General features: G+C 29.2%; 1 protein-coding gene across 2 annotated transcripts in view; it reads right to left on the bottom strand.

Moving 5' to 3' along the window:
* Positions 1-21985, bottom strand: part of LOC129988178 (PDZ and LIM domain protein 7-like) — a 73165-nt gene extending 51180 nt beyond the window's left edge. Inside the window, exon 1 of one of the 2 annotated variants that reach the window (XM_056096334.1) lies at positions 21854-21985. In XM_056096334.1, the coding sequence (XP_055952309.1) occupies positions 21854-21922 (69 nt within the window). In that variant the 5' untranslated portion in view covers positions 21923-21985. Of the gene's footprint in view, positions 1-1743; positions 2042-21853 lie in introns of those variants that run through there. The other variant, XM_056096333.1, reaches the window with a different exon arrangement.
* Positions 21986-25156: the final 3171 nt, after the last annotated feature.

Raw genomic sequence — 25156 nt, 5'->3', positions numbered from 1 at the left:
AGACTGTGAAATTATTTTCTACATCTGAAAAAAATCCACCTCATATGGGAAGTTAAAATAGTTGTACCCAAGAGTAAATTTATAGCTTCTTTTTTTCCTCTCGAAAGACGATCTCACTTTACAGTTGGTTTCAATCTTAGAATGTGTTGAATTGAATTGATAATTTTTTAACGAACAATTTTTAGGTGAAATTGAAACCGTGAAATATTTTGTGCATCTGAAAAAAAAATCCAATTCAAGTAAGGAGTTAAAACAGCTGTATCCGAGAGTGAATTTATAGTTCAGTTTTTCCCTTCTGCATGAAAGAAAACATTTGCTTATAATTTCATTCTTCGCCAGAGAAGCAAGCTCGTGCTCCGCTAATCCGAGACCTGTTGGGAAGGTCGCGACCGTTGAGACTAAAAATAATTCAGAAAGCGAAAGAAGACCGAATTACTTAATCCGCCAACGAACGGAAGGCAAAAGCCAAGGACTGCGTAATGGATTGTCATTGACTATACCACAATGCCAAGGAATGCCTGACTCACTTTACAGGGAAAACTCAAAACAGTAGACACTTATTTACAATTATTCATCGATTTTTTGCTCAATGAGAAAAGGTAGAGGTGAAATAACTATGTAAGAGTATAAAAAAATAACTTCATTTTGCGTTTAAAAAATTCAAACATGATACATACACAAATAATCCTAAATTCTAGAAGAATTAATTTTTATATAGATAGTATTATATATAATTTTTAATTCATCTCAGTAAGAGACATCTTTGAATATATTGAGACCATAAATGATATAATAATTTTTAATTTTTAAATAACAAATTTTATTTGAAATAACAATAAATAGTTTTTAGAAGGAAGTAATTGGATTATTTAATCGAAACAAATATATTTTAATAAAATTTGTAATAACTGTTCGTTGAAATTGGATAAAAATCAAGCAGTTTCTAAAGATACATATATTTCTGTAAGTATGCCTTTCTTTCCTCCCTTTTTACTTTTTGAAAAAGATGTGCAATTTTTACAATCCAACAAAATGTTAATGTGTTTTTTTTCTAAAAAAATTTATAAGATGCGTTTAATTTTAATCAGACTCTAAAATATAATAAATGCATTTAAGAGCATGAAAAGTAAAATTTAAAAATATGGGAACTTTTTTTCTTAACATAAAAGTTGTAAACTTTTTTTCATAAAAAAATTTAATTTTAATTCCCATTAATCGGTAATATAAACAAATACTCTTTGTATAAGCTCTTCATTCCTTATCAATTTATATCTTTTGAAGTAACTTTTGAATTTGATTAAAAAAATGATAATATTGATTTATAATATTGATAGTTTTAACATTATTCATCCGTGCTTTATTAAGCTTTTTGTAAAGTATTAATTATCTATATTATTATTGGGAAAAAAAGAAATTTGTCTAATTAATAATTATTTAGAAAATTACTTCATTTATTTAAAAATACTTCTACTGTTTGTAAATGTATTAAAAAATTATTCGTTGAAAACATTTGTTTTGCTTTTCGTTTACAAAACTTGTTAAACTTTTCCACAAAAATTTGAATATATATATATATAAGACATTCAAATACCAAATGCATATCAAAATACATTTTTAACAACTTTCATTTTCGGAAATTGAAATATTCTCAGATACTTTCTTTCGGACAAGTATATTCATTTCATCCCAAATTCACTTTCAAATTCAATCAAAAATTCACTCAATCAACCAAAATTCACTCACTCGCTGGATGGTCAAAGGAAATCCAATGTCCTTCCCTCCATGCAGCCGGAACCCCCAGGGGGTGCTGGTCGCATCCCTGCCGAGGGTGACATCAATAATCCCGGATGCCATCACAATTCTCCTGACGCTGGGGCTTACTGTTTACTCCCACAAATGTCGAAAGGGAACCATTGGCAGCCAGAAATTACACCGCGGCTCATGGGTCCGAACCTCCGGTTCTCTGCAAGCGACAGTAAAGACGTCCTACGCGGTATTCTGCAGTTGCGTCAGCACTTTTGGAGAACTGTAAGCAAAGCAAGCGCCCCCACACACCTTGCTCTAGGCTTCATTTTTAACCTCAACTCATTTTGAGAGAGCTTGCATAGCACCGGTGGAGATGCCAAGAAAATGCGACAGGAGATTTGTTCCGGTTGGCCTTGCTGGTTTCTCCCATGGGCAAGGTTTATCCGCCTTGTGGTCTAGACATTCATGTATAGAAGTTTCTTCAATATTTACTGTAAAAACTTGAGATTTAGTTTCGTGTTTTTTTTTAATTTAAAGCAACAATTTAATAGATTTAATATAAATAAGTATTAATGTAAACCTTACTCTGTAGCATTCACAGGAAATGTTGATCCATTCTGTGATCCAGATACTGATGTTTGGAAGATTTTGATTATTGCTGTAAAATTTAGACAAAAAAACTCCTGTAGGAAAAAATTAATTAAGTCTGTCGGAAAAAAAACTCCTGACAGACTTAATTATATTTAAACGAACAATTTATATATAGATGTCGAGATTTTGTTTAAAATAGCATTAATGTAAGCTTGTTTAATTGCTTCAATTCCTTCAAGGTTGCTGCATTCTATAGTTTGGAAAATAAAGTTCCAAAATTGTTGGTCATTTATTGCAAAATTTCGAATTTTTGGTATTTATTAAATAAATAAATATAAATAGTCACCTTAATAATAGTAAATTTGAAGATTTGATTTGATTAAAACTCAAAAATTTATTTGATCGATCAAAAGTATATTTGATCGATCAAAATCAAATCCAGTTGACAAAAGATTATTGTTCTTAACTATGACCATCAGAATCTAGTGTTCAATTCACAACTTTTATTCTGTGGATTTATTTTATACATTTTTAACTTAAATATTTTCACAAAGAGTGGTGAAAATTCTATATTAAGTACAAGCTTTGTTCCTTTTAATTTTAATTTTTAACGTTCCTAATTTTTAACACACTAATTCTGTTTTCATTATTGAGTAAGTTCGCTTATTGAATTTTATCTTAAGAAATGTTTTATTAAAAGAACATGTAAAAATAGACATATTATTATAGAATATTATTTATAGAATAAATTTTGTGGAATGTCAAAATATTTAGAAAATTTTATGCGTAAAAGAGATCTAAATTATTGAAATTAGTAAAATAAAATACATCAAAACTAAAACTGCGCCTTTTTTTTCAAATTAGAAAATATTTGGAAAATATGATAAAGACAAATTCTAAATTACAACAACGTATAAAAATACTAGAAATAAAAAATGGAAAACAATTCTGATTTATTCTATGGTTTTATCGAATCTAATATTTTTATATTGAAAAAAGAAAATAGATTATCTAATAATCTAGGCATAATTACCACAACTTACAGTTTTTCTAATTTTTCATACGTAAACAATCAATGTAATTTAATCATGGAACCCGATATGGCCAAGTCTTCCAGAGGAAAGATGACAGGCTGTTTCAGTATATCTTTCAGCGCAAAAGCATAAAAGCACATATATACATACCTTAACATAAAGGCATGGAAAGCGGAAATGGTCTTTTCAAAACTATTTCACATGCTGTATAATAAACTTGTCATGCCAGAAAGCGCCTTACATGACATTGGAGTACGATAGTTACGAAAAATTAAATGAATGACTTTGGTGTGAAATTATCATTTTTACCAAAACTACTGTCTTATCCTTGGCGAGTTATTTGATGATTTATCCCTGGCATACGTTTAATAGTATCCGAAAATCGGATTTGTGTTTAAGACATGTTTTTCTCGATAGATTGAAACAAAATTTTGACACAAAACTGCACTTAATCCCACGCCTAATTTGAAGAAATTTTTTGTTAATGCGTATATAAAGTGTGTCTGTCCAAACATTTTTGCTTTGAATTAGAAAGCTATTCATGTAAAATCATCATAATCATGATTTTTTTTGTAATCTAGAGAAGAGAAAAAGAAGAAATAATTTTAAAAGATTAATGATATTACTTTGTTATTCTTAATTATAATTGATTTTCAACTTGTTAATGTTTCAGAAACTTCTGAATTCATTACACAAAATATTAAAAAAAAAACATTCTGAAAGGGAAAAAAGAAAAAAAGGTATTTCTGAAAGGGAAAAAAGAAAAAAAGGTATTTCTGAAAGGTAAATAAGATCTTATCAAGACTTGTAGATCTAACTTTTGTATTTCATGATATAGTTCTCCAAGTTTTTCATTGAACAATTCACACCTAATTATGCTTGTCCCCTAGATGCAGCTGCGCTGTTGTTTCTGAATGATTTTGGGGCGACTTTGATGGCAGCTGGCACAGACACAAGTTTCTAGGTTATAGATAAGCAGGGTGTTTAGTTTGGAACATTCTAACGTAAAGGTGATTCATCATTTGCAAACACAAACGCCACATGGACGGGGATGTTTCTCGTTAAATATGATTAAAAGAGCCAAAAAAGAGTAGAATTTTGCTTTTGAGTCGTTAGAAATGTTTATTCATTCTGAAGAGAAATTTTTTTTTCATTTGTTTGAGCGTTGCCATTTGTGCTTTAAAATATATTATGTATTTTTAGTTATTATGACTACTTAGCATTGTACATTTAAAAATTTAAATGTATATATTTATGTACAAGTAAAAATGGCCGTAGTTTTTAAAAATTTTTGGAAATTCATTTTTTAGGCAGAGAGAAAAATAACTCCGCTTTAAAATCCACCTCACTGAATAAATATTTTTTATTTAAATTAGCAATGGAATAAAACAAATTATTAGAAAAAAAATTTTTAAGTTTCATAATAAATTTTTTAAAAAGTCAAAATAATAAAATGAAGAATAATTTTTGAGCAAATAAAAAATATTTTTATTGACATTGATCGAGGAAGCAATATCATTTTTGATTAAACTTTATGAATGATATCTTTACGTAAAGATATGCAAGAAATGATATTTAAAAAATATTTTTAAACATATGGTCACAATTTAGTTATTTAATTGCAAAATTTTTAAAAGTACTTCACTTTTTTAAAGTAAATTATTATTAAAACTTCACTGAAAATTAAGAGCATATTTTAAATTAACAGCCGTGCCCAATAATAATTTTTAAAAATTATAACCAATTTTAAAACATTAATAAATTATTTATTTTATCAATAGGAATATCAACAATATTAATATTACTTTTAAAATTGTGTTCAAATTTTAAATGATTCATTTAAATTTTATAACAATATCTAATTTGGTTCTGTTTAAAAAAGTTAATAAATTATTATTATTTTAAATAAATTATTATTTAATATTATTATTTTTAAAACTTGATTAATTGATAAATATCATTACTATTTATATTATTAATAAAACATAATATTATTACTTTAAAATATTAATACATTATTATTTACTTTATCAATAGATACCAACAGTATTAAGATTACCTTTTTAACTGTATTCAAATTTGAAATGGTTCAATTAAATTTTAATAACATTATCTTAGTCGTACTCAAAATGATAACACTATCATCCTTATTAATGAAATTTACTTTCGCGACATATGACCGTACTGCTAGGGTCAAGGTCGAAAAAATGATCATTTGTTTGTGATCCTAACTTTTCAATATGTTTTTCAACAGAATCTTTGACGTCAGTAAGCAAAAATAATTAACAAAAGCTCTTAGTTTAAAATGTTTCTTATTTCAATTTATCAAATAAAATTATTTAATCGATTAGTAGTATATAAGTATAAGAGTCTTCTCTCAAGGTACATCCAATTAATGAAGTTTTTTTTTAAGTAATGAAATGTTGTACAAAATCTTAACAATATTTATATACTATTTACACACCATATTAAGAAAGAATTTCTGTTTTACAAGGTTTCTCCAACTAATTCGTACGAATTAGTTGGAGAAGTTTCTACGAAATCTGCCAGATAGATTATCAGTAACTCAAGGAACCATGTGCTATTAAGAAATAGAGTTGTCTTTTTTTTTTGCCGTGTTAAGGTATCATGATTGCTAATCATCCTTCGGTGCATGTCTTAATCCAAAGTATTACGAAAAGTAATGAGGACAGCACATTGAGTGTTAATGATGACAACGAAGAGGTTATTAGTGAAACCATCAAAAGAAAAATATATTAACAGCATTTAAGATAGTACGAAAGGGACCAGTGTATCAAAAAGACGATACAGATAATGAGCTTCAATCTTTATAAAAATGTGAAAAATTTGCATAAAATACATTTTTAATAAATCAGACAGACTTTTTCAAACTTTGGGACATGCATTAAAATCAATAGGTGGATAGGTAAGTTTTAATTTTATCTGTGTTTTTTTTTCTCGCCTTTAAAGCAAAATTTACAAATTTCTATACAACGAATCGTCTTTATAATTATGGTTTTAGATGGAAGATGATTCATAGAGAAATGATGAGAATTCATTAAAAAGAAACTCGATTATTAATCTGTTTGTATCATATTCCTTAAGTGTAGCAGCAGTGGCAAATTTCCGACAAAGCTGATTAGGGAGTAAACTGGAGTCGCTGGGTTGAGATAAGTCCACGCAAACAGGTTTATTTCAAAAAAAATGCCAAATAAACAATTTTGTAAGAAATGCAAATTCTATGAATCACAAAATATTAGAATTATAACTTATGTTGAAATTGAATTATTTTATCCTTTAAAGGGCATATTATGTTAAAATATTTTTAGGCTTGAAATTGGAATAAGAAAAGCGATTCATTTAGCTTATTAGACAAATTTAATTTGATTAACTAATTGGTTAATTAATAATTAAGTAACAAATCAAGACACATTATTTTGTGTGAGATAAAGAACTGAAGCATCTAAGTTTCTGACTTACTAAAAAAATGTGTCAGAACTTATGCCAATCTACATAATTTCATACAAAAATTGATAAATTTGGTGAGAAGCATACTTCCCACGGCCCTAGAAAGGGTTAAATCATCATTAATACATCAAATTATAAATAATTATTTATTTTTATTATATTTCAAATAAAGCATTCAATTAATTTGCTATTTTTCATTCCTATTGATATTTGATCTAAAATAATAATTTTTAATGTTACATTTCTTTGAAATTTATCTCTGTCTAATTTAACATAAGGATCATATACTTTTGTTTATAAGAAGAAATTGATAACTGATAATTATGGTTGATTTTTTCAAGACTTATATTACTGTAAGTATTTTTCCAAGATACTCAAATTTAGAAAAAAGAATAAATAAAAGCAAAAATATTTTCACTAAGTTATTAATATAAATAATTACAATATTGATTAAGTTGGAAATTTGTTGATATTTGAAACCAATAAATTATTGAGAGAGGAATTTCATAATTTGCGTGGCCAATCGCAAAATTAGTTATTATAATACCTAATTCCTCCACTGTATAGTCGTAAACATGAAATTCTGCAAACGATTTGTTTCAATGAAAAAAAAACAAATTTTAAAATAAAACAATTATTAACAAAGCAATTAAATTTAAAATAAAACAAAAAAAATTTATATTTCACAAAAATGAAGAATATTTTGAAAAAGAAAATTAAATATAATTATGATTTATGCAAATCAAAATAATCGAATATCTTAAAAGTTATTTATGTAAAAAATCAATCATGTTATCGTTTCTCTATAGAATCTTTGAAAGGTTCCAGTCTTTATCGAATAAATTTAAAATTTATAATACTTTAAGTTCTTGTATTAATAGATATATAGAAAAAAAGAACAAGGAAAAGAGAACTGCAACTTCCGCGTTTTTACTGCAAGTACTAAAAATTATAAATAGGCTGGTTGATATGGCCTCGACCTCATCTCAACGCCTATTTAATTTTGGCATTCGAGGGCTTGTGCAGAAATATACATTTCTATGCACCCCACATGACCTAAGCGTTATCTGTCATCCTTGAAAAAAAAAAGACTGATACTGTTTGCACATATAATGTAACATTCTGAGATTGGCTTGTTTACTTGTCTTTAAAGTGTGTTTTCTTCTTGTGCTTAAAAGCTACTTTAACAACTCTTAAAATAATTCTGTTGCTGCTGGAAATCTGAATTATAACATATTTCATATTGAAAAAAGAAATTGTAATGTTATTTATTTTTTCTTTAGATCTTGTACTCTAACATCTTATTTTACAAATGTAGGGTTTCCGGGTTCAAGGTTCTCCTAAAAAATCTTGCTTAAACTGAAATGCATATGACTTGTAGCCTTCAAAAGTCAATGTAGGTTAAAGCAAAGCATGGTATAAGAAAAATTAATTATATGAAGGAATTTATGAGTTCTAACCCCTGACTATACAGTACTCTAAATCGGTACTACTCCAAAATCATTAGAAGGATATATGCTTTATTAATGCATTGTTTGTTATGATCATTCTGGTTCTTGAATGATTACCTCCACTCAGAAGATAGTGAAATACAAAGAAAATTCTGTACAAAGGTAGACAACCGTCTATATAATAGGACGCACTTTCAACTAATAGCTGACAGTAGACCACTTGAAAATAAGAATGGAATGCTGATCGCTTTCCCAAAAGCAAATGCATTTGAAGATGGGGTCTGCAAATCAAAATCGTGATAACAAACTGAATTTTGGGATATTCGAGATTTTTAAGCTATTATTGATTGCCTTCCTTCCTTTTTTACGATTTTTAATAAAACAATCTTACAATAAAGTTTAGAGTACATTCAGGTACTTCTATATTGAGCTTAATATCTAATATGAATATGATAAATCCACATTTCAAATACGTAATAAAAAATCTTTTAAATAGATTGTAACTATTAAATATAGATCATAATAAATCATCCAATCTATATTACGTATAGTTGAGTATAGTGTGGAGGATTGGTATGAATGAGGATAGAACCTGGGACCTTATAGTTCGCAGCCCAGTAACATGACCACGATACAAAAGCAATTGCTCGGGGCAGCCTAGCTGTTAAATGGCTTATAAGCTTTCACCACAATAGTTATAATTAACACGAAATAACATTACAATATAAAAAGGGCTTCTAATGCCAGCCTTTTACTTTAAGGGCTACCATAAGTATAATTTTTTTCACGATGCATAAGCAATCAAATGTTGCATAAGGTAGCTCCTAAATGGCTTTTAATGCCATTCTTTTACTTTAAGTGTTACCTTGTACAATTTTTTTCACGATGCATAAGCTATCAAACATTGCATAAGATAGCACCTATGTAAGGTAGTTCTTTTATCAGTATATTCCAATATAATTAAAAATATGCCTTAAGTGCTTTAGATCACTTTGGTTAACAAAATTCGGTACATTTCATCTAAATATTTACCATTAATTTTTGACTATATATTATCTAGGCCATGGCAATAACTATTATGACACGTGATTAGGAATAAATCTCTGCAAATTAAATAAGTCGACACTTCAAGTTCTTTGCCAGTTAGTAAAAATTCAATTTGACCATAATTAGCGTAACTTTGAAGAGAAGTTACAAATCGTTCTCTTACCATGTAAAACATTTGGTATGCTATTCAAGCATCAGGTTTATATATGGTTTCATTTTTCAAATAATACATCATTTTTCAGGTTAGGATTGTTTTAATGAATTTGTTTGTTTGTTGTTTGTTTCTTATGGCACTTGCCACTGACAAGCCCGCTGTTACGAAGACAGCGATTTAAGCCTGAGGGGAAAGTCTCTTATTTTTTATAGCAGCGCCAACTAGGGCCAAGAGTACGACTTTGCTACTCACGCATCACTCATTCGCTTGCACAACCCCTTTTTACAGGAGGGCACATTCACACATCTCACAGATAGAACAACCATGCCCAAACCGGGACTCGAACCCGGGACGCCCAGATCACGGGGAAGACGCGCTACCCCTATGCCAGGATGCCGGCAATGTAGTACAGATTACAGTACAATGTAGTAATGAATTTGTAGTACAGATATTTATTAAAATTTTATTTAAAGTAAAGATATTTATAAGATTACCGATAAGGAAATGTGACTGATGTAAAAAATAGTATAAAGCAATTGTCGATATACATATGTGTGTCTTGGTAGATATTAGAATTAAAAACTTGAAAAATTCCGCTCTGCTGTGCAATACCTTCATGAAAAAAGCATTCAAATGTTATGTTATAAATATGAAACATGTGATAACTCAGATAAAATTTCTTTTATCGCAATGAAATTTGAAACACATAAATCCACATAGCATATAAATAGTTTGCGGTAAAACAACATAATAATCTTTTTCGAAACAATTTTTTAAAGTAAAATTGAATAATAAAAATAAATCATTTCTTTTCAATATGCAAATGAGAATCAAGGTTTAGAACCTATATATTCCTTCATTAATTTATTTTCCTTATGTCATGCTTTTTTTACTCTCATTTGCATATTGGAAAGAGATTATTTCTGTTTAATATGTTGACGCAGTATAATACGTCATTAAATTCTTCGGGCCAATTAATAAGGTGATCATCTCGTCTATTTTAAATGTTTTGTAATTGTTGATTCAAATTCTAGACAACAAATTCCATTATTTTAATAGTGAGGATTTTTAAATCATGGAGTATCCTAATAAAAAGCTGAAAACAGTATAAAAGCCCTTTCTAGAGCAATTCAAAGTTCATGTGATTGTGTTCTGATGATGTGTTTGGTCATAATATTCTTCAAATTCGCTCTTCCATCAGAAAAACATCTGCAGAGTGAGCTTTGTCCTAATCTCATGTTCTCGTTCCTAAAAATTAAATTGTCATCAATCGACCCCTCGAAAAAGAATCATACATAAAGTCCAATAACCGTATATGAAGCCAGACTTTCTGAAAGTTTTTGATGTGGTTACAGAGTCCGCATCAGAGTCATTTTAACGCATCAGAGACATTCAGAGGTGAGACTACCCAACACTATTCATCTCTACATAGGAAATTCATTTCCGGCAAAATTATCTATTTTACTTTTGGTAGTTCAAAGAAGAAAGTTCCCTTTCGTTGAAGAATTTATTAAGAATCATTCGGCGTACTAATCTTAATACTTCTTTTTAAAAAATATTCCTATCTCACTAAATCTAAAAATACACTTTCTGAACCCACAGGAAAGTGGATTTTCTCATACGATTTTCTGCGAAATCTTCAAGAGAACGAATAGCATGTCTTTAAGCGCTTCTAAATGCCCTTTTTACCTAGAAGTCTGTAGAAATTATTGCTCCAGTCGCAATAATGAGATCTCGAAAGAGTTTTAACTGTTAGCTTTCTATGGTGCGCATTTTCTGTCACACCTACAGTTTGACTTAATTCCATAAATTGGAGTCCATCATTTAAAACATTCTTAAACATCGAGCAACTTTCTCTTAAGATTGGTCACCAGCAAATCTGCAAATAACTCTCCACTTCAAACTCGCCAAATTACTATTTTTTTCTGTAACGAGTCCTTTGTGAGAATTTTAAGATTAAAGCTTCATTTCTGTTGAAGAAATATTCAGATAAGAAAATTGTTTTGTTTTTCATATTTTTTATAGAACATTACATTTTTTTCGCTTAAACATTGTGTATCGCAGATGGTTGCAATGCATTGACCGTTCTTTAAATCATAAAATGCATCAATTTTTTAAATATTAATGATAGCTGCGAAAATTGGGTTGGACAGCAGCTTATAAATTTAGCTGTTTAAATTAACATACAGATCGAAACACTGTACACGCATAAAATTTTATTCTTAATAATATATTTTTTCTTAAAATTTTGACTATTCTTCTTAATTTTATGCAAGTTTAGATCTTCATGGAATATTACTTCCTATTTGATTAAACGTGTCAGCTATTTTTTTTAATTATGTTATTTTTTCTTTCTCTCCTTTCCCCCTTCCCCTTACAAAAAACTTAGAAATTCCATAATTCCAAAGTATAATTTTCTGAATATAAATGAAATAAATTCTTCTTAATTTGACATTTATAAAAAATAAAATTCACATGATTCAAACGTAAAACACTTCATAGAATTGTTTCTCTAAAAATAGAATTAAAGATAAATTTATGAATGCTTGAAATGAGATATATAAAAGAAAACCTGAGAATATTCTCAAGCTGAAGAATAATAATCTAAATTAAGAGTCTACAAGACGTTTTTTTTTTTTTTTTTTTTTTTTTTTTTTTTTTTTTTTTTTGTCATTTTTGTACTGAAATATTTTTGCAATAAAGAAAAAAAAACCTGAAGTAAGTAATGAATGTAGATTGTTGGAGGAAATTTTCGATGACGCCTTAAAAAATCCTTTGGACACTTTGAATTTAAACTACAGTAACAAAATCAAAAAAAAAGAAAATTTCTAAAAATGAGCAAATTTTCAATGGTTTATACAAGTGATTATGTCAAGCTCAATGAAACAAAAGTTCTAAAATTATTTTCTAAATTAAAATTAATTTTTGGGGCTAATTCAAGTCAAAAAGTCTTATTTCCAGAAAATTAAAATGAAACTACATAGGTTACATTTAAATAAAAATTGAAATGAACAATTATTTTAACAATTTGCATGTCTATAGTCAGTCAGAATTAAGGATATGATATGTATAACTTTGATGCTTCAATGAATTTTTTCATTTAAAATCAATCCGATGCTTTATTATTAATAGATGAAGTTTTATCTATGTCCTGTATCCAGTCTATAACAATTCAGTTGAAATATTTATTTAATTTATTTCACGTCAGTAACAATTGTATTTTGTAATCGATTTTTCAATAACTTTCTGGTGTGTTTGAGTTTTCAAATTTTACTTATTTGTATATTTTCGGTAACGATAGGAAACTATCAATCCATAAATAAACAATGTGCAAAAAACACCTATATAAATTTTCTGAATCTATATAATAAAATATAAAATAGATTATTTTGATATATTCAAATTTTGATTATTAGTTAATAGAATTATTTAATTAAATTTTGATTTCTTATGAGTGGTGTCAACTTACTATCATTTTAAGAAAAAATAATTTCACAACTCCATATTATTTATAATAATGAATTATGAATTAACGATTAAGAAATAAAAAGATATGATCAAAATAAGAAATATTGCTTTGTCATTAATAAAAATATGTTTTGAAAAAAATATTTCTTTTTATTTAGCATGTTGATTTACAATTATGTTTTACTCTGATATCGTCTTCTAAAAAAAAGCTAATGATTGGTACTCTTAAGTCTAAGGAAGAAAAAACGCTACAAAGCTAATATTGACTGCTATGATTTCACACTTGCAGCATGTTCCCAACTTTAGTTAGATGAATCTCCGTTTTGAAATTGCGCAAAAAGTATTTTGGAAAGATTTCGGCACTTGAATCATGGTCAGATGACATCTGAAAGATAATTCCTTAATCCAAACTTCAATATCATGCCAAGCGAGGGTATTTTTAACATTTCAGGCAAATTTGATTAGCCGTAACCTTACTTGATGATGTATCATCATGCAAAAAATTTCTTGAATTTGCGACTATGTATCATCCTATGCAGGGATCTTGAACCTGCGTCTATGTATCATCATATATAGAGGTCTTTAACCTGAAACTTTCTCTTTCAGTCTTTTTTACTAGTTTCAAAACCATAAGAGTTTCAGTGTAAAACCCTTTAAGTTGTGTATGTAATATCTTATTTTGAAGCTCCAAGATAGCTATTTTGGAAGAGAGTTTCGCGTTTGAATCGTATTCAAATGACGAAGACGGTAAGGGAGTTGGCATTCTGTACTCAGAAATTTCATGTTATACCAATTCTAGAGCGTGCATCAATTAATGTCAAATACGATAATATTATTTTTAAGATATATTATTTATGAGTATAAAATAACTTTATATATGCAACAAAAAGAAACAGGACCAAAATGTTCTACGAATCACTTGATTCTTTTCTGAAAAATAAACAATGTGGGAAGCTTATATTCCTTTCCTAAATACATTCTAGAGACTCTTGGAAGCTGAATTTGTTTCAAAAGAAACACTTTCCGGATTTACGGTCTGCAAGGTGTGGCAAAAAAAATTATTCTTCTGAAGAGTTTCAAAAATATCCTTGTACTCTTTCAACTGCTGATCCAATGAACTGTTTCATCAACACTGAAAACCTTGTTTATAACATCCATTTTTTTCCTTTCTGCTTCTTTTCTGATACATCTGCAGTTTTAAAAATACTGATGGCAGACGATTTTATACCCCCTGGGATGATTTTTAAAGATAGAGTACATTTGTTGCTTTTAGAAAAATGATTCACTCATTATTTTAACTTGAAATGGAAATAGCGACTGTGTAGGAAATTACAGAAACTTTCATGTATTTATGTCCATGAACTGCTTGTGAGTAAGGACAAGTGGTGAAATTTTAGTCCATGGTGTATCCTTTTCAAGAGTCCTTCTCGGCTTCTCGTCTATTTCCACATCAGGATGACACTTATAGCGCGCTACTGAAAATAATTTCGGGGATGACAAATTTATGTCCTTTCGAACTTCTGACCTATTTCTTGTCATTCGATGATGAAGTAAACAAAAGCAAAACAAATCATGCTCAGAGTTAATTATCGAAAATAGTTTGTTATTGTCCTTTCGATTTTCTAGTCTATTTCCACATCAGGATGACACTTATAGCGCGTCATCGAAAACAATTTCGGGAATCACAAATCTGTGTCCTTTCGAATTTCTTGTCTATTTCTTGTCTATTCTATGATTAAGCAATTAAAAGCAAAACAAATCGTGCTCAGAATTAATTATCGGAAATCGTAAGTTATTGTCCTTTCGATTTTTCGAGTCTATTTCCACATAAGGATTACACTTGTAACATCAAAATCAAAGTAATTCGTCCTCAGAATTATTACCATTCAGACTTTCACATCCATTTCCTCATAAGGATAATACTTAATAAAAATTAAGCCAGATTTTGACCTTTTCTGCGATAAATTCCGAACATTTTATGGCAAAAAATGATATTCACACCACACAATGTGTGCGTGTGTTCCGCTAGTCTTAAAACTATCAAACTTGGCACGAATGAGCTTTGAAAAGTGGAAATGTGCATCTCAGAGTTAATGTTTTAATTTTATTTAGAATTTCGATTAATTAAATGCTAAGCGAAATTTAGACATTTATCTACCATAACATTCGTAAATATTACAGCAGAAAAATGTATTTTACATCATTTTAAAGTTCAAAAAATTATCTTTTTAATAATACTAATTTCATATTCATGTAAAAAAAAAATAGCATTTTTTGTCATGTTTACAACAAAAGGTTGTATTCTTGCCCTGAAATTTAAACAGTTTTCATTGTTTCATCAAATATTTAATTCAAAAAAGTTTATCGAATCAAATATATGTCGCATGATTTTCTTCTTTTATTGAAAACTAAAGAAGAATGATTAACATCTGTGTAATTAACAAAATGAAAAAATGAAAATGCAATAATACTATGAAATTTATAACATCTAAAATGTGTTGAATTTGAATATAAACAATATAGCAAGAAGGTCAGCTAGTTTCCAAAGACAGGTTAGTTTATAATACACCTGCTACGCGCAAATTTTTAAATAAAGGGATATTAATAAATTTAATGTTATCAAATGGAACTCACTGTAAATAAATATGATATAAAACAGAAAATAAACCTTATATGCTTTAGAGAATTCAGAAGATTTAAAAACTATTAAAATCATTACAATACAAGTGATATTTTTCGTTTTATTACGTCACCATTCTTAGAATATTTGATGCCGGCGTCCTGGCATAGGGGTAGCGCGTCTTCCCCGTGATCTGGGCGTCCCGGGTTTGAGTCCCGGTTTGGGCATGGTTGTTCTATCTGTGAGATGTGTGAATGTGCCCTCCTGTAAAAAGGGGTTGTGCAAGCGAATGAATGATGCGTGAGTGGCAAAATCGTACTCTTGGCCCTAGTTGGCGCTGCTATAAAAAATAAGAGACATTCCCCCTCAGGCTTAAATCGCTGTCTTCGTAACAGCGGGCTTGTCAGTGGCAAGTGCCATAAGAAACAAACAAACAAACAACAAACAAGAATATTTGATACATAAATATATAGGGTGGTTATAATTAAAGTTCCACATTGAAATGGTCATAAAAGGAAAACTACTGGACCAAATGTTATCAAACTTGGTAATAGTTTAAAGGGGATCATGGAAATTTCTTTTCCGCCAAAAATTAAAATTTCAAAAACTGACCACCGGGAGAAATGGCACTGTATGCAATATTTTTAAGAAAAATAGGACATGAAGACAGTGGTTTAAAATGTGTTTAATCGTTTCTGAAATGTGTTACTAAGCATATTCAATATCGCGTCTACCATTTTCTGAAAGCAAGTAAAATTGTATAACTGCATTCTCAATAGCAGCTCTAAGCATATCAGGATGAATGTTACGCACATGTCGGTGTATTTCATGTTTCAGTTCCACCAAGTTGTTTAGATTATCACCATAAACAATGATTTTGAGATAACACATACTAAACATGCTTTGTAACACGTTTCAGAAACGATTAAACACATTTTAAACCGATGTCTTCATGTCCAATTTTGATTAAAAATATTGCATATAGCGCCATCCCCCCCTGGTGAAGAATTTTTGAACTTTATTTATTTATTTTTGGACGAAAAGAAATTCACGTGACCTTTATTAAACTATTACCAAGTTTGATAACATTTGGCCCAGTAGCTTTCCTTTTATGGTCATTTCAAAGTGGAACTTTAATTACAATTACCCTGTCCATATGTATAAAATATTCCATACAAATGTATTAATATTCTATTTATTCCATATCAAATGTCATTAAGAGTACTGATTGTCATGACCAAGATTATATCATAAAGCAATTCATCTAAATCATCCACAATAGCTTAGTCATGAAATTGCATGGAGAAATTGGGACTTGTTCACTGCATTTCCCAAGGCAAAATAATTAAATCATTATTTTAACAATTCTCTTTAACAATAGAGAACAAACACACTTTCCATTCCTATTTAAACTTTTGTAACCAAAAGATGTAACTGTAAATATTACTTCACAACAAACAACCGACTATATAATCATCTACGCTAGCATAACCAAGGGAAAAAAACTTCCAGGAAATATTACAGAATTTTTATGTAAGTTTTTTAACTACAAACATTTAGATCGTGAATTGCATCTGTTCGAAAGCACGATTTCGATTTTGCATGCATGCCTGAGTGAATGCGGAAGAGCTTCAGCTTAACACGATCACTTAAATACAGCCATGTAAATAGGGGGGGGGGGACAAAAGAATGAAACCTTCCTCTCCCAAATCCTGTTCACAACATAAACAAAAGATGTTGTACCCCATTTTAATTTTGAAATTGATCAGCCATCTTTCAAGAAGAAAACTGATACGACTTCATGACTTAAGGCAAAGCAAATTTTGTGATTTTTTTATATTTATTAGAGTAAAATAGCAGATAATGCCTTCAGATACTATTAGATAGTTCTGTTCAAAATAAATATCGTGCCATATTCACATGTATACAGACAAATAGATAGACATATTTTCACGATTTGTCGCAGATTAATTTTGATGTTAAGACCGTATCCATCACTTTATCTTGTAACATCTTTTGAACCATCACATTTATAGACAAAATGAAAAAAATAAATGTTTTTAATATATTTTTACCAGATTCAGTGAAGTCTGAAATGGCAAGATTCATCTAATTTAAAAGTCAATCCTACAATTACAATGCATTCTCTTTTGTTTTAATGTGAAAGACCAATAACTGGCAGAAGCAGACCTTTTCTGATGAATATCGATATTCGCGTAGTTGACATTCACATTTATCAAACGATAATACCAATATTCACTGCAGAATGTTGACATTCACATTTATCAAACGATAATGCCAATATTCACTGCAGAATGTTGACACTCACATTTATCAAACGATAATGCCAATATTCACTGCAGAATGTTGACATTCACATTTATCAAACGATAATGCCAATATTCACTGCAGAATGTTGAAACTCACATTTATCAAACGATAATGCCAATATTCACTGCATAATGTTGACATTCACATTTATCAAACGATAATGCCAATATTCACTGCAGAATGTTGATATTCACATTTATCAAACGATAATACCAATATTCACTGCAGAATGTTGAAACTCACATTTATCAAACGATAATAACAATATTCACTGCAGAATGTTGAAACTCACATTTATCAAACGATAATAACAATATTCACTGCAGAATGTTGACATTCACATTTATCAAACGATAATGCCAATATTCACTGCAGAATGTTGACACTCACATTTATCAAACGATAATGCCAATATTCACTGCAGAATGTTGATATTCACATTTATCAAACGATAATGTCAATATTCACTGCAGAATGTTGACACTCACATTTATCAAACGATAATGCCAATATTCACTGCAGAATGTTGATATTCACATTTATCAAACGATAATGCCAATATTCACTGCAGAATGTTGACACTCACATTTATCAAACGATAATGCCAATATTCACTGCAGAATGTTTATATTCACATTTATCAAACGATAATGCTAATATTCACTTGCAGAATGGTGACATTCGCTAATTTCAATCTCTTATGGTAACATGTGTAAAGGGTGTCCCAAAATCAACGCAAGATTTGAATTTGCAACCATTCACGCAGTATAGTGTTGGCAAACTTATTAAAAAAATATTTGATATCTGATAGTTTAGGATTAGCAAAAATGAAGCATTATGTGATAGAACAACGTGTTTTTATTGTTGAATAATATTTCAAAAGATGATATTTCGTGATGACATCGTGATAAGTTTCACGAAGGTCTAGATCGTGTGATTTAACACCATTATATTTCTTTTTATGGGGTTATATGAAGTCAAAAGTCAATGCCAACAAGCCCACAAGCATGCTTGTATTGAAGAAGAAATTCAACTCTGCATCAACGAAATTCAACTACATTTATGCAAAATGGTCAAGGAAAATTTCGACAAAAGAGTGCGCATGTGCCAGCAAAGCCGTGGGAGCCACTGGCACTATATGTTATTCCATATATAACCCTATCCTGTGTAGTTTACGATTCAATAAAAATATAACAATTTAAAGGAAAAAAATGTGCTCTTTATGTAATTCAAATCTTGCGTTAACACATTGTTCGATAGTGTAATGCTCCACTTTAATAATTATAAACTATCAGCTGTCAAATGTCTTTTTAATAGGGTTGTCAACATGTCTTTTCAAGAATGGTGTTAAATTCAAATCTTGGGACAGTCTTTACTTGTTGAAAGTAAAAATATTAATTGCTTATCATTTAAATTTTTTTTAAGCATTTCAAGAAGAATACCAATCTTGTTTCGCTAATCTGAAATTAACCGAAAGCATTCTATTAGACCGGCCATTCAAAAAGTTATTATTTGAATTACAAGCTACCGTCTACAAGCAATGGATTTTGAATTTCAAAACGGACAAGCAGTTTAAATATTCAGCAATGGTTCAGTGCTTTTCGGTCATGCTTAAAAGAAAAAAATACCAATTTTAAATATTTGAAGCAATTTATTTATAATTTCTTCGCTGCTTTCATTACACAGATGCAATCACTTCCGTGAAAGGAAGCCAAAGGGAAAGTAATAAGAACTGGTAACAACAAATAACGAATAAAACCAGGCGCGCAATTAAATGGATATATATTTTTTTAAATCTTGATTATTGTATTTTAAAGAAAGATCGTTAATTTTTTTTTAAAAAAATTTCACTTCCAGATATTATTGATTTCTTACATTTTTTTTTCCTTCTTTCTTTTCCAAAACATATATATACATTGGTTAGAGCATTCAAAACTTTGGTCCGTAATTGTAAGCGGAAGCTTATTTTTTAAACTAATTTACGGTCACTTCAGAAATTATTCTCATTTGAATGGTCTTTATTATAATATTTAATGCACTGGTTTCAAATTGACCAGTGCATTCTTTTAAATAAAATAATCGAAATTCAGAAAAGTATTCAGATTTAAAAATGTAAATCATTGTATTGTTTGCATATATAGACCATGAAAGAAAACACGCAAATACAAATTATTAAAAGTTAATTTTCTTAAAGAAGATATATTATTTAAAGAATTTATGTAAATAAATTCCATAAAAATTATTAAAACTGTCATTGTATTTATTATTGAATCCTATACTAGACAAAACACTAATTTCTACAAATAAACTGCCAATCATAAAAAAGCTGCATAATTTTTACTTGCTTTTGTATTTTTTTTTTCATTTCGTGAAAATGATTATAAGATGCTATTTAAAACGTTTGTAAATGAATGCAATATAGATAAATTCATCCAAAATTAAATAAAGTATTTGTTAACCAGAACAAAAAAAACCCGAACTGTGAATGAAAAATGTGATTACCAGATCACAATACAATTAAATTTTTCTATTCAATCATAAAACAATTATATTTTTTACTAAACCCCTTTTTTTAACTTAAATAATATCCTTTAAAAATTGAAAATGAATTCACTAAACAACAGATTAACCCTTCGTTAAAAAATAATAAAAATATATAATTATAAATATATATTTATAAGATTAATTATAACAAAGTAACTACTACAAAGGACTGTGAAGCATGGATTAATCCATTTGAACACAAAATATATTTTGCACTATTATCATAGATTATTGTTCTTGCCTCTTTCTACTTACTATATACATTAACAAATAACTTCAGCAAAAGAAAAAAAAATATGAATTAATGTATTTTTATTTAAGAAATAAAATCAATTGTAAAGATTAAAAAAGCGACGACTTGATTTGGAATGTTTCAGAAAATTTTTATTTAAATTGATGCTGAGTGATCAGCAGAATATGACTAATTGTAAATTATTCAGATAATACAATAAAACTTTGATTCAAATGAATAAAATATTTTTAAAGGGTTGTCCACATATTTGCTCATTATAATGAAATCTTGATGATAATAATTCATCAGAGCAATTGCTCAAGTAGTATCAAATATACAAACTTTATTTTTTAGGCATTACAATGCTTATAAAGGATTTTCAAATCATAAAAAAAAATTAAAAACAAATAAAATATTAAAATATTTATCCACGTATGAAACGACTCTGATGTAGCATTGCTGCATCAATGTTGAACTCGACAGCTACTCGCTTATCATTAAATATCTAAAAATAATAATCATTTTAAATTCTTTTTTTGCACGTCAATTGCTTTAAAGACACCATCAAAAGACAACAATAATTCGCTTATCATTAAATATCTAAAAATGACAATCGTTTTAAATTCTTTTTTGCACTTCAATTACTTTAAAGACACCATCAAAAGACAACAATAATTCGCTTATCATTAAATATCTAAAAATGACAATCGTTTTAAATTCTTTTTTGCACGTCAATTACTTTAAAGACACCATCAAAAGACAACAATAATGATGAAAATTCGATCATCTGAATTATTCAAGACAACAATATATACCATTTATTGAGAAGCTGCCTAAATTGAGGCTCCAAATTCAAATATCATAAATAACATTTGAAATCCTTACTAAGCAAAGTCACTTTTTTATAGGGTACACGTATGATTTTCAAATGACAGCTAGGCCTCGGGAAATAAGAAAGAAATGGAAAAATGAAAAACCTAAATGCTCTAGGAAACTTAAAAATGGAAATCCATTCCCCTTTATCACCCTACACATCTGACTGTCAATCAAAACAAGGAAACTAACAATAATTGTTGCTTATCAACATATGCTTTTTGCACTTTTGGGGCAAAATATGCAATTAAAAAATCAACAAAGAAAAAAAAAGTATAAAGAACCGCTGCTTACCTCACTTTCCGTCCACCCTGCCATTGGCGCAGGCCAAAAGGCAGGTCGGTCGGAATCATCTCGCACCATCCCTCGTCCAGAAGGATTGATGAGTGGTCCTTAAGGATCCTCCCCTTCCATTGGGTGAGGATGAGGGAGCTGCCATCTGGACAACGTAAGAGGTATATTTCGCTCACCACCGTAATTTGGATGCTGTTCAAGAAATTCAGATGGTTCGCTGCAAAAGTTGTTATTCCTTTGCTGGAGAGCGAAAAGATGTCTGCTTTGGTTTCTGGACTTTGATGTTGAGAAAGTGATATGTTTTTTTGTGCCTACATTTAAAATAGTTCTTGAAGATTCAGTTGAAAAGTTTCGTACCTATATTTATCGATTTTTTGTTTCTATAAGTTAGTAATGATTTTATCTTAGAGCAGTGGTTCTCCGCATTCTTATTTTTTGTACTTTGATATTTTAAAAGATTTCTTTGCTGTCAAATTCTGTAATAAAAGATAGAAAATCTGTTAATTTTTTCTTGGAAAAAGAGTGATTTGACTCGGCAGTGAATTTCAGCCATTTACGTTTTGAATGGTAGAAATCAGTTTTGTAACAGCAATGGTCAAATTTGTTAATAGGCAACAAATCTCGGTTTAACATTTAAACTTTGGAAGACTCTACATAATTGTCAGTTTTTCTAAAAGCATTTGTCAAATTCATTAATAGATAATAAATCTCAGCCACTTAGTATGGAAATGTTGGAAGACAACGTAACTGTCAATTTTCGTCATATCAGTCTTCGAATTATGAATACCAGTCATTCAGAGTTGAAATACCTTTTGTAGCTATCAGGTTTTTGTAACAACAGTTGCCAAATTCATTAATATATATATATATATATATATATATATATATATATATATATATATATATATATATATATATATATATATATATATATATATATATATATATATATATATATATATATATATATATATATATATATATATATATATGAGATTTTAAGCACTTCAAGTACGGACATGGAGAACATGTACATACTTGAACATCGTTTTGAAAAATATGGTCGAAAATGATATCCTCAAGACATCAACATGTACAGTAAACACAAAATAAAAAATGCAGTTTACAAAACGTTTTTGTTTATACAAGAAAGGGTTCAAAAATAAAAGCAAGAATCGCAAGAAGTTTTCAAGATATCATCAATAGATTCCAATGCATTTATGACTGCCAAACAATCTCAAGCAATCTCTTTTGGGAACAGTTTTAGTACAAAAGGCAATTCGTGCTACTAGGAACATGTGAGAATCTACTGACATTTCGAGGACGATGCTGCTCTAAGTATTATGAAAAAAAAATCAAAAGCTCATAAATCAAATGAATGGGGGCGGTATACAATTAAACCATCACACCTTCCAGCTTTGGCAAAATGATCGGTCCCAAAAGTTAAAAAAAAGGAATCATATAAATAATATAAAGTATCTTGCATCTGCAATATGAAAGTGCCATGATCAGGCAGCTTCAGATATTCATCAATGGACATGTAATGATTTTGTTTGGGTGTCATTAGAAATACGAACGTACAATAGTACATTCATTTCCATTTGCAATATCATATACGAAGTAGATTCGGCTAATTTGGCATTCGTAAAATGATTAATGTTGACAGCAATGAGTCGACATATACAACAAGGAACATGTACATGATTTGGAGATGTGTACAGTACCACTTCTCTTTTTCCGACCATGTCTTCCTGATTATTATGATTCCTATTCATATTTCCTATCTCTCCATACGTTAGTACGTTGGATATCGGGACACTCTAGATAAAATTTTGAAACAAGTCTGTTTAGTTTATAACACATGTCCACACTGTTTTTTTTTATATTTCCGTTTTCTTTAAATTTCCCATTACAAACGCTTGCCTAAAGCGATGAAAATGCAGATTTTAACTAATGTAACCAATCTCTTAATGATCGAATCAAACCTCAAAATCTGCACTTAGCCCACTTGCAAGAAAAATATATCTCCATATATAGTGAATTTACTTTAATCATTTTAGTGTGCGTTTTTATAATTTATGAACGAAATAATGAAGATTGTTCTGAAGATTAGCCAAATTCGGTTAAGGATTAAAGTAGATCTTATGTAAGGCCAAATTAGTTCATTTTCAGATTCTATGCAAACAAAAAAAATCTACTAATGTTCTGTAAAATTCTAACATTATTTTATAATTTAATTAAAAATGTATATCACATTATCCTCGATTCGTGTCTCTACGTTTCCTGAAATAAGTTAACCTCAATCATGACTAACAATACTTTGAAGTGACCCCTGGTCAATAATTACTTAAAATTTCAAAATAAACAGGATAAAGACAAATTCAAAAAAAAATGTTGAAATTGCACAGAATTTTGGCTTTAGGTTATTAAATACTAAGGGCATTCGGCCTTAATATGAAACTAAGTTCTACCGTTGCATCTGTGGAAGCAAAATTTCAATCACATTGCAAAATTTTGTATTATACAGGGGACAGTCGTTTAGCAAACAATAAATTTATTTTAATAAAAGTAAACAGGAAACAAATTTTCCTTTCCATCATTTTCCAGGCACATAAAGGGATCTGATGTTTCAGATTAGCCGAAACAATCCAGATTTTTTTACTCTTTGTCTTTCATTTTGACTCTTTGTTTACAGAAAAGCTTCCATATTAAACTCAGCGGGAGTGATTGTCCCGAATCCTTTTTTATACTTTCTACCTTAGTCGCAATATTCTATAATAATTCTTAGCTCGCGATCTTTGGCGATCTTTTTAAGATAAATCGCAAGAATTAATCTTCGATCACAAACACAAGATAACAGAATGCATATTAAGAAACCTCGAATGTGTGACTGAATGTACATCTTTCTTTCCAATTGGTTGAAACTCAAATTTGGCAATGCAATAAGTCACAAAATCTCATACGAAATTTCATTTATTTCAGTCAATCGTTTTTGTGTTTTGCCTGTACAGACCGATAGACGGTCAGCTAGCTCTATGACAGATTTAATTTAACATTTGGCACAGATTTGTACTTTAGATGCTAACCTGTATACCAATTTTATCTGTCTAGCTTTTCACATTTCTTAGTTGTCATGCTATCTTGTACTCGGACAGTCGGGCAGATACATTTTCTAGAAATTAATTTCTTTCGGAATTTGATAGAAATCTGTAAATTTGGAGTAAAGACCATATATCTGATTTTCCCCATATATCATACCATATATCTGATAGACCATATATTTCTCCCATAATAAAGATCATA

This window comes from Argiope bruennichi, chromosome 10 (genome assembly GCF_947563725.1).
Source record: "Argiope bruennichi chromosome 10, qqArgBrue1.1, whole genome shotgun sequence".
In the NCBI taxonomy this organism is placed as follows: Eukaryota; Metazoa; Arthropoda; class Arachnida; order Araneae; family Araneidae; genus Argiope; species Argiope bruennichi.
This window is presented reverse-complemented; position numbering and strand designations above follow the sequence as displayed.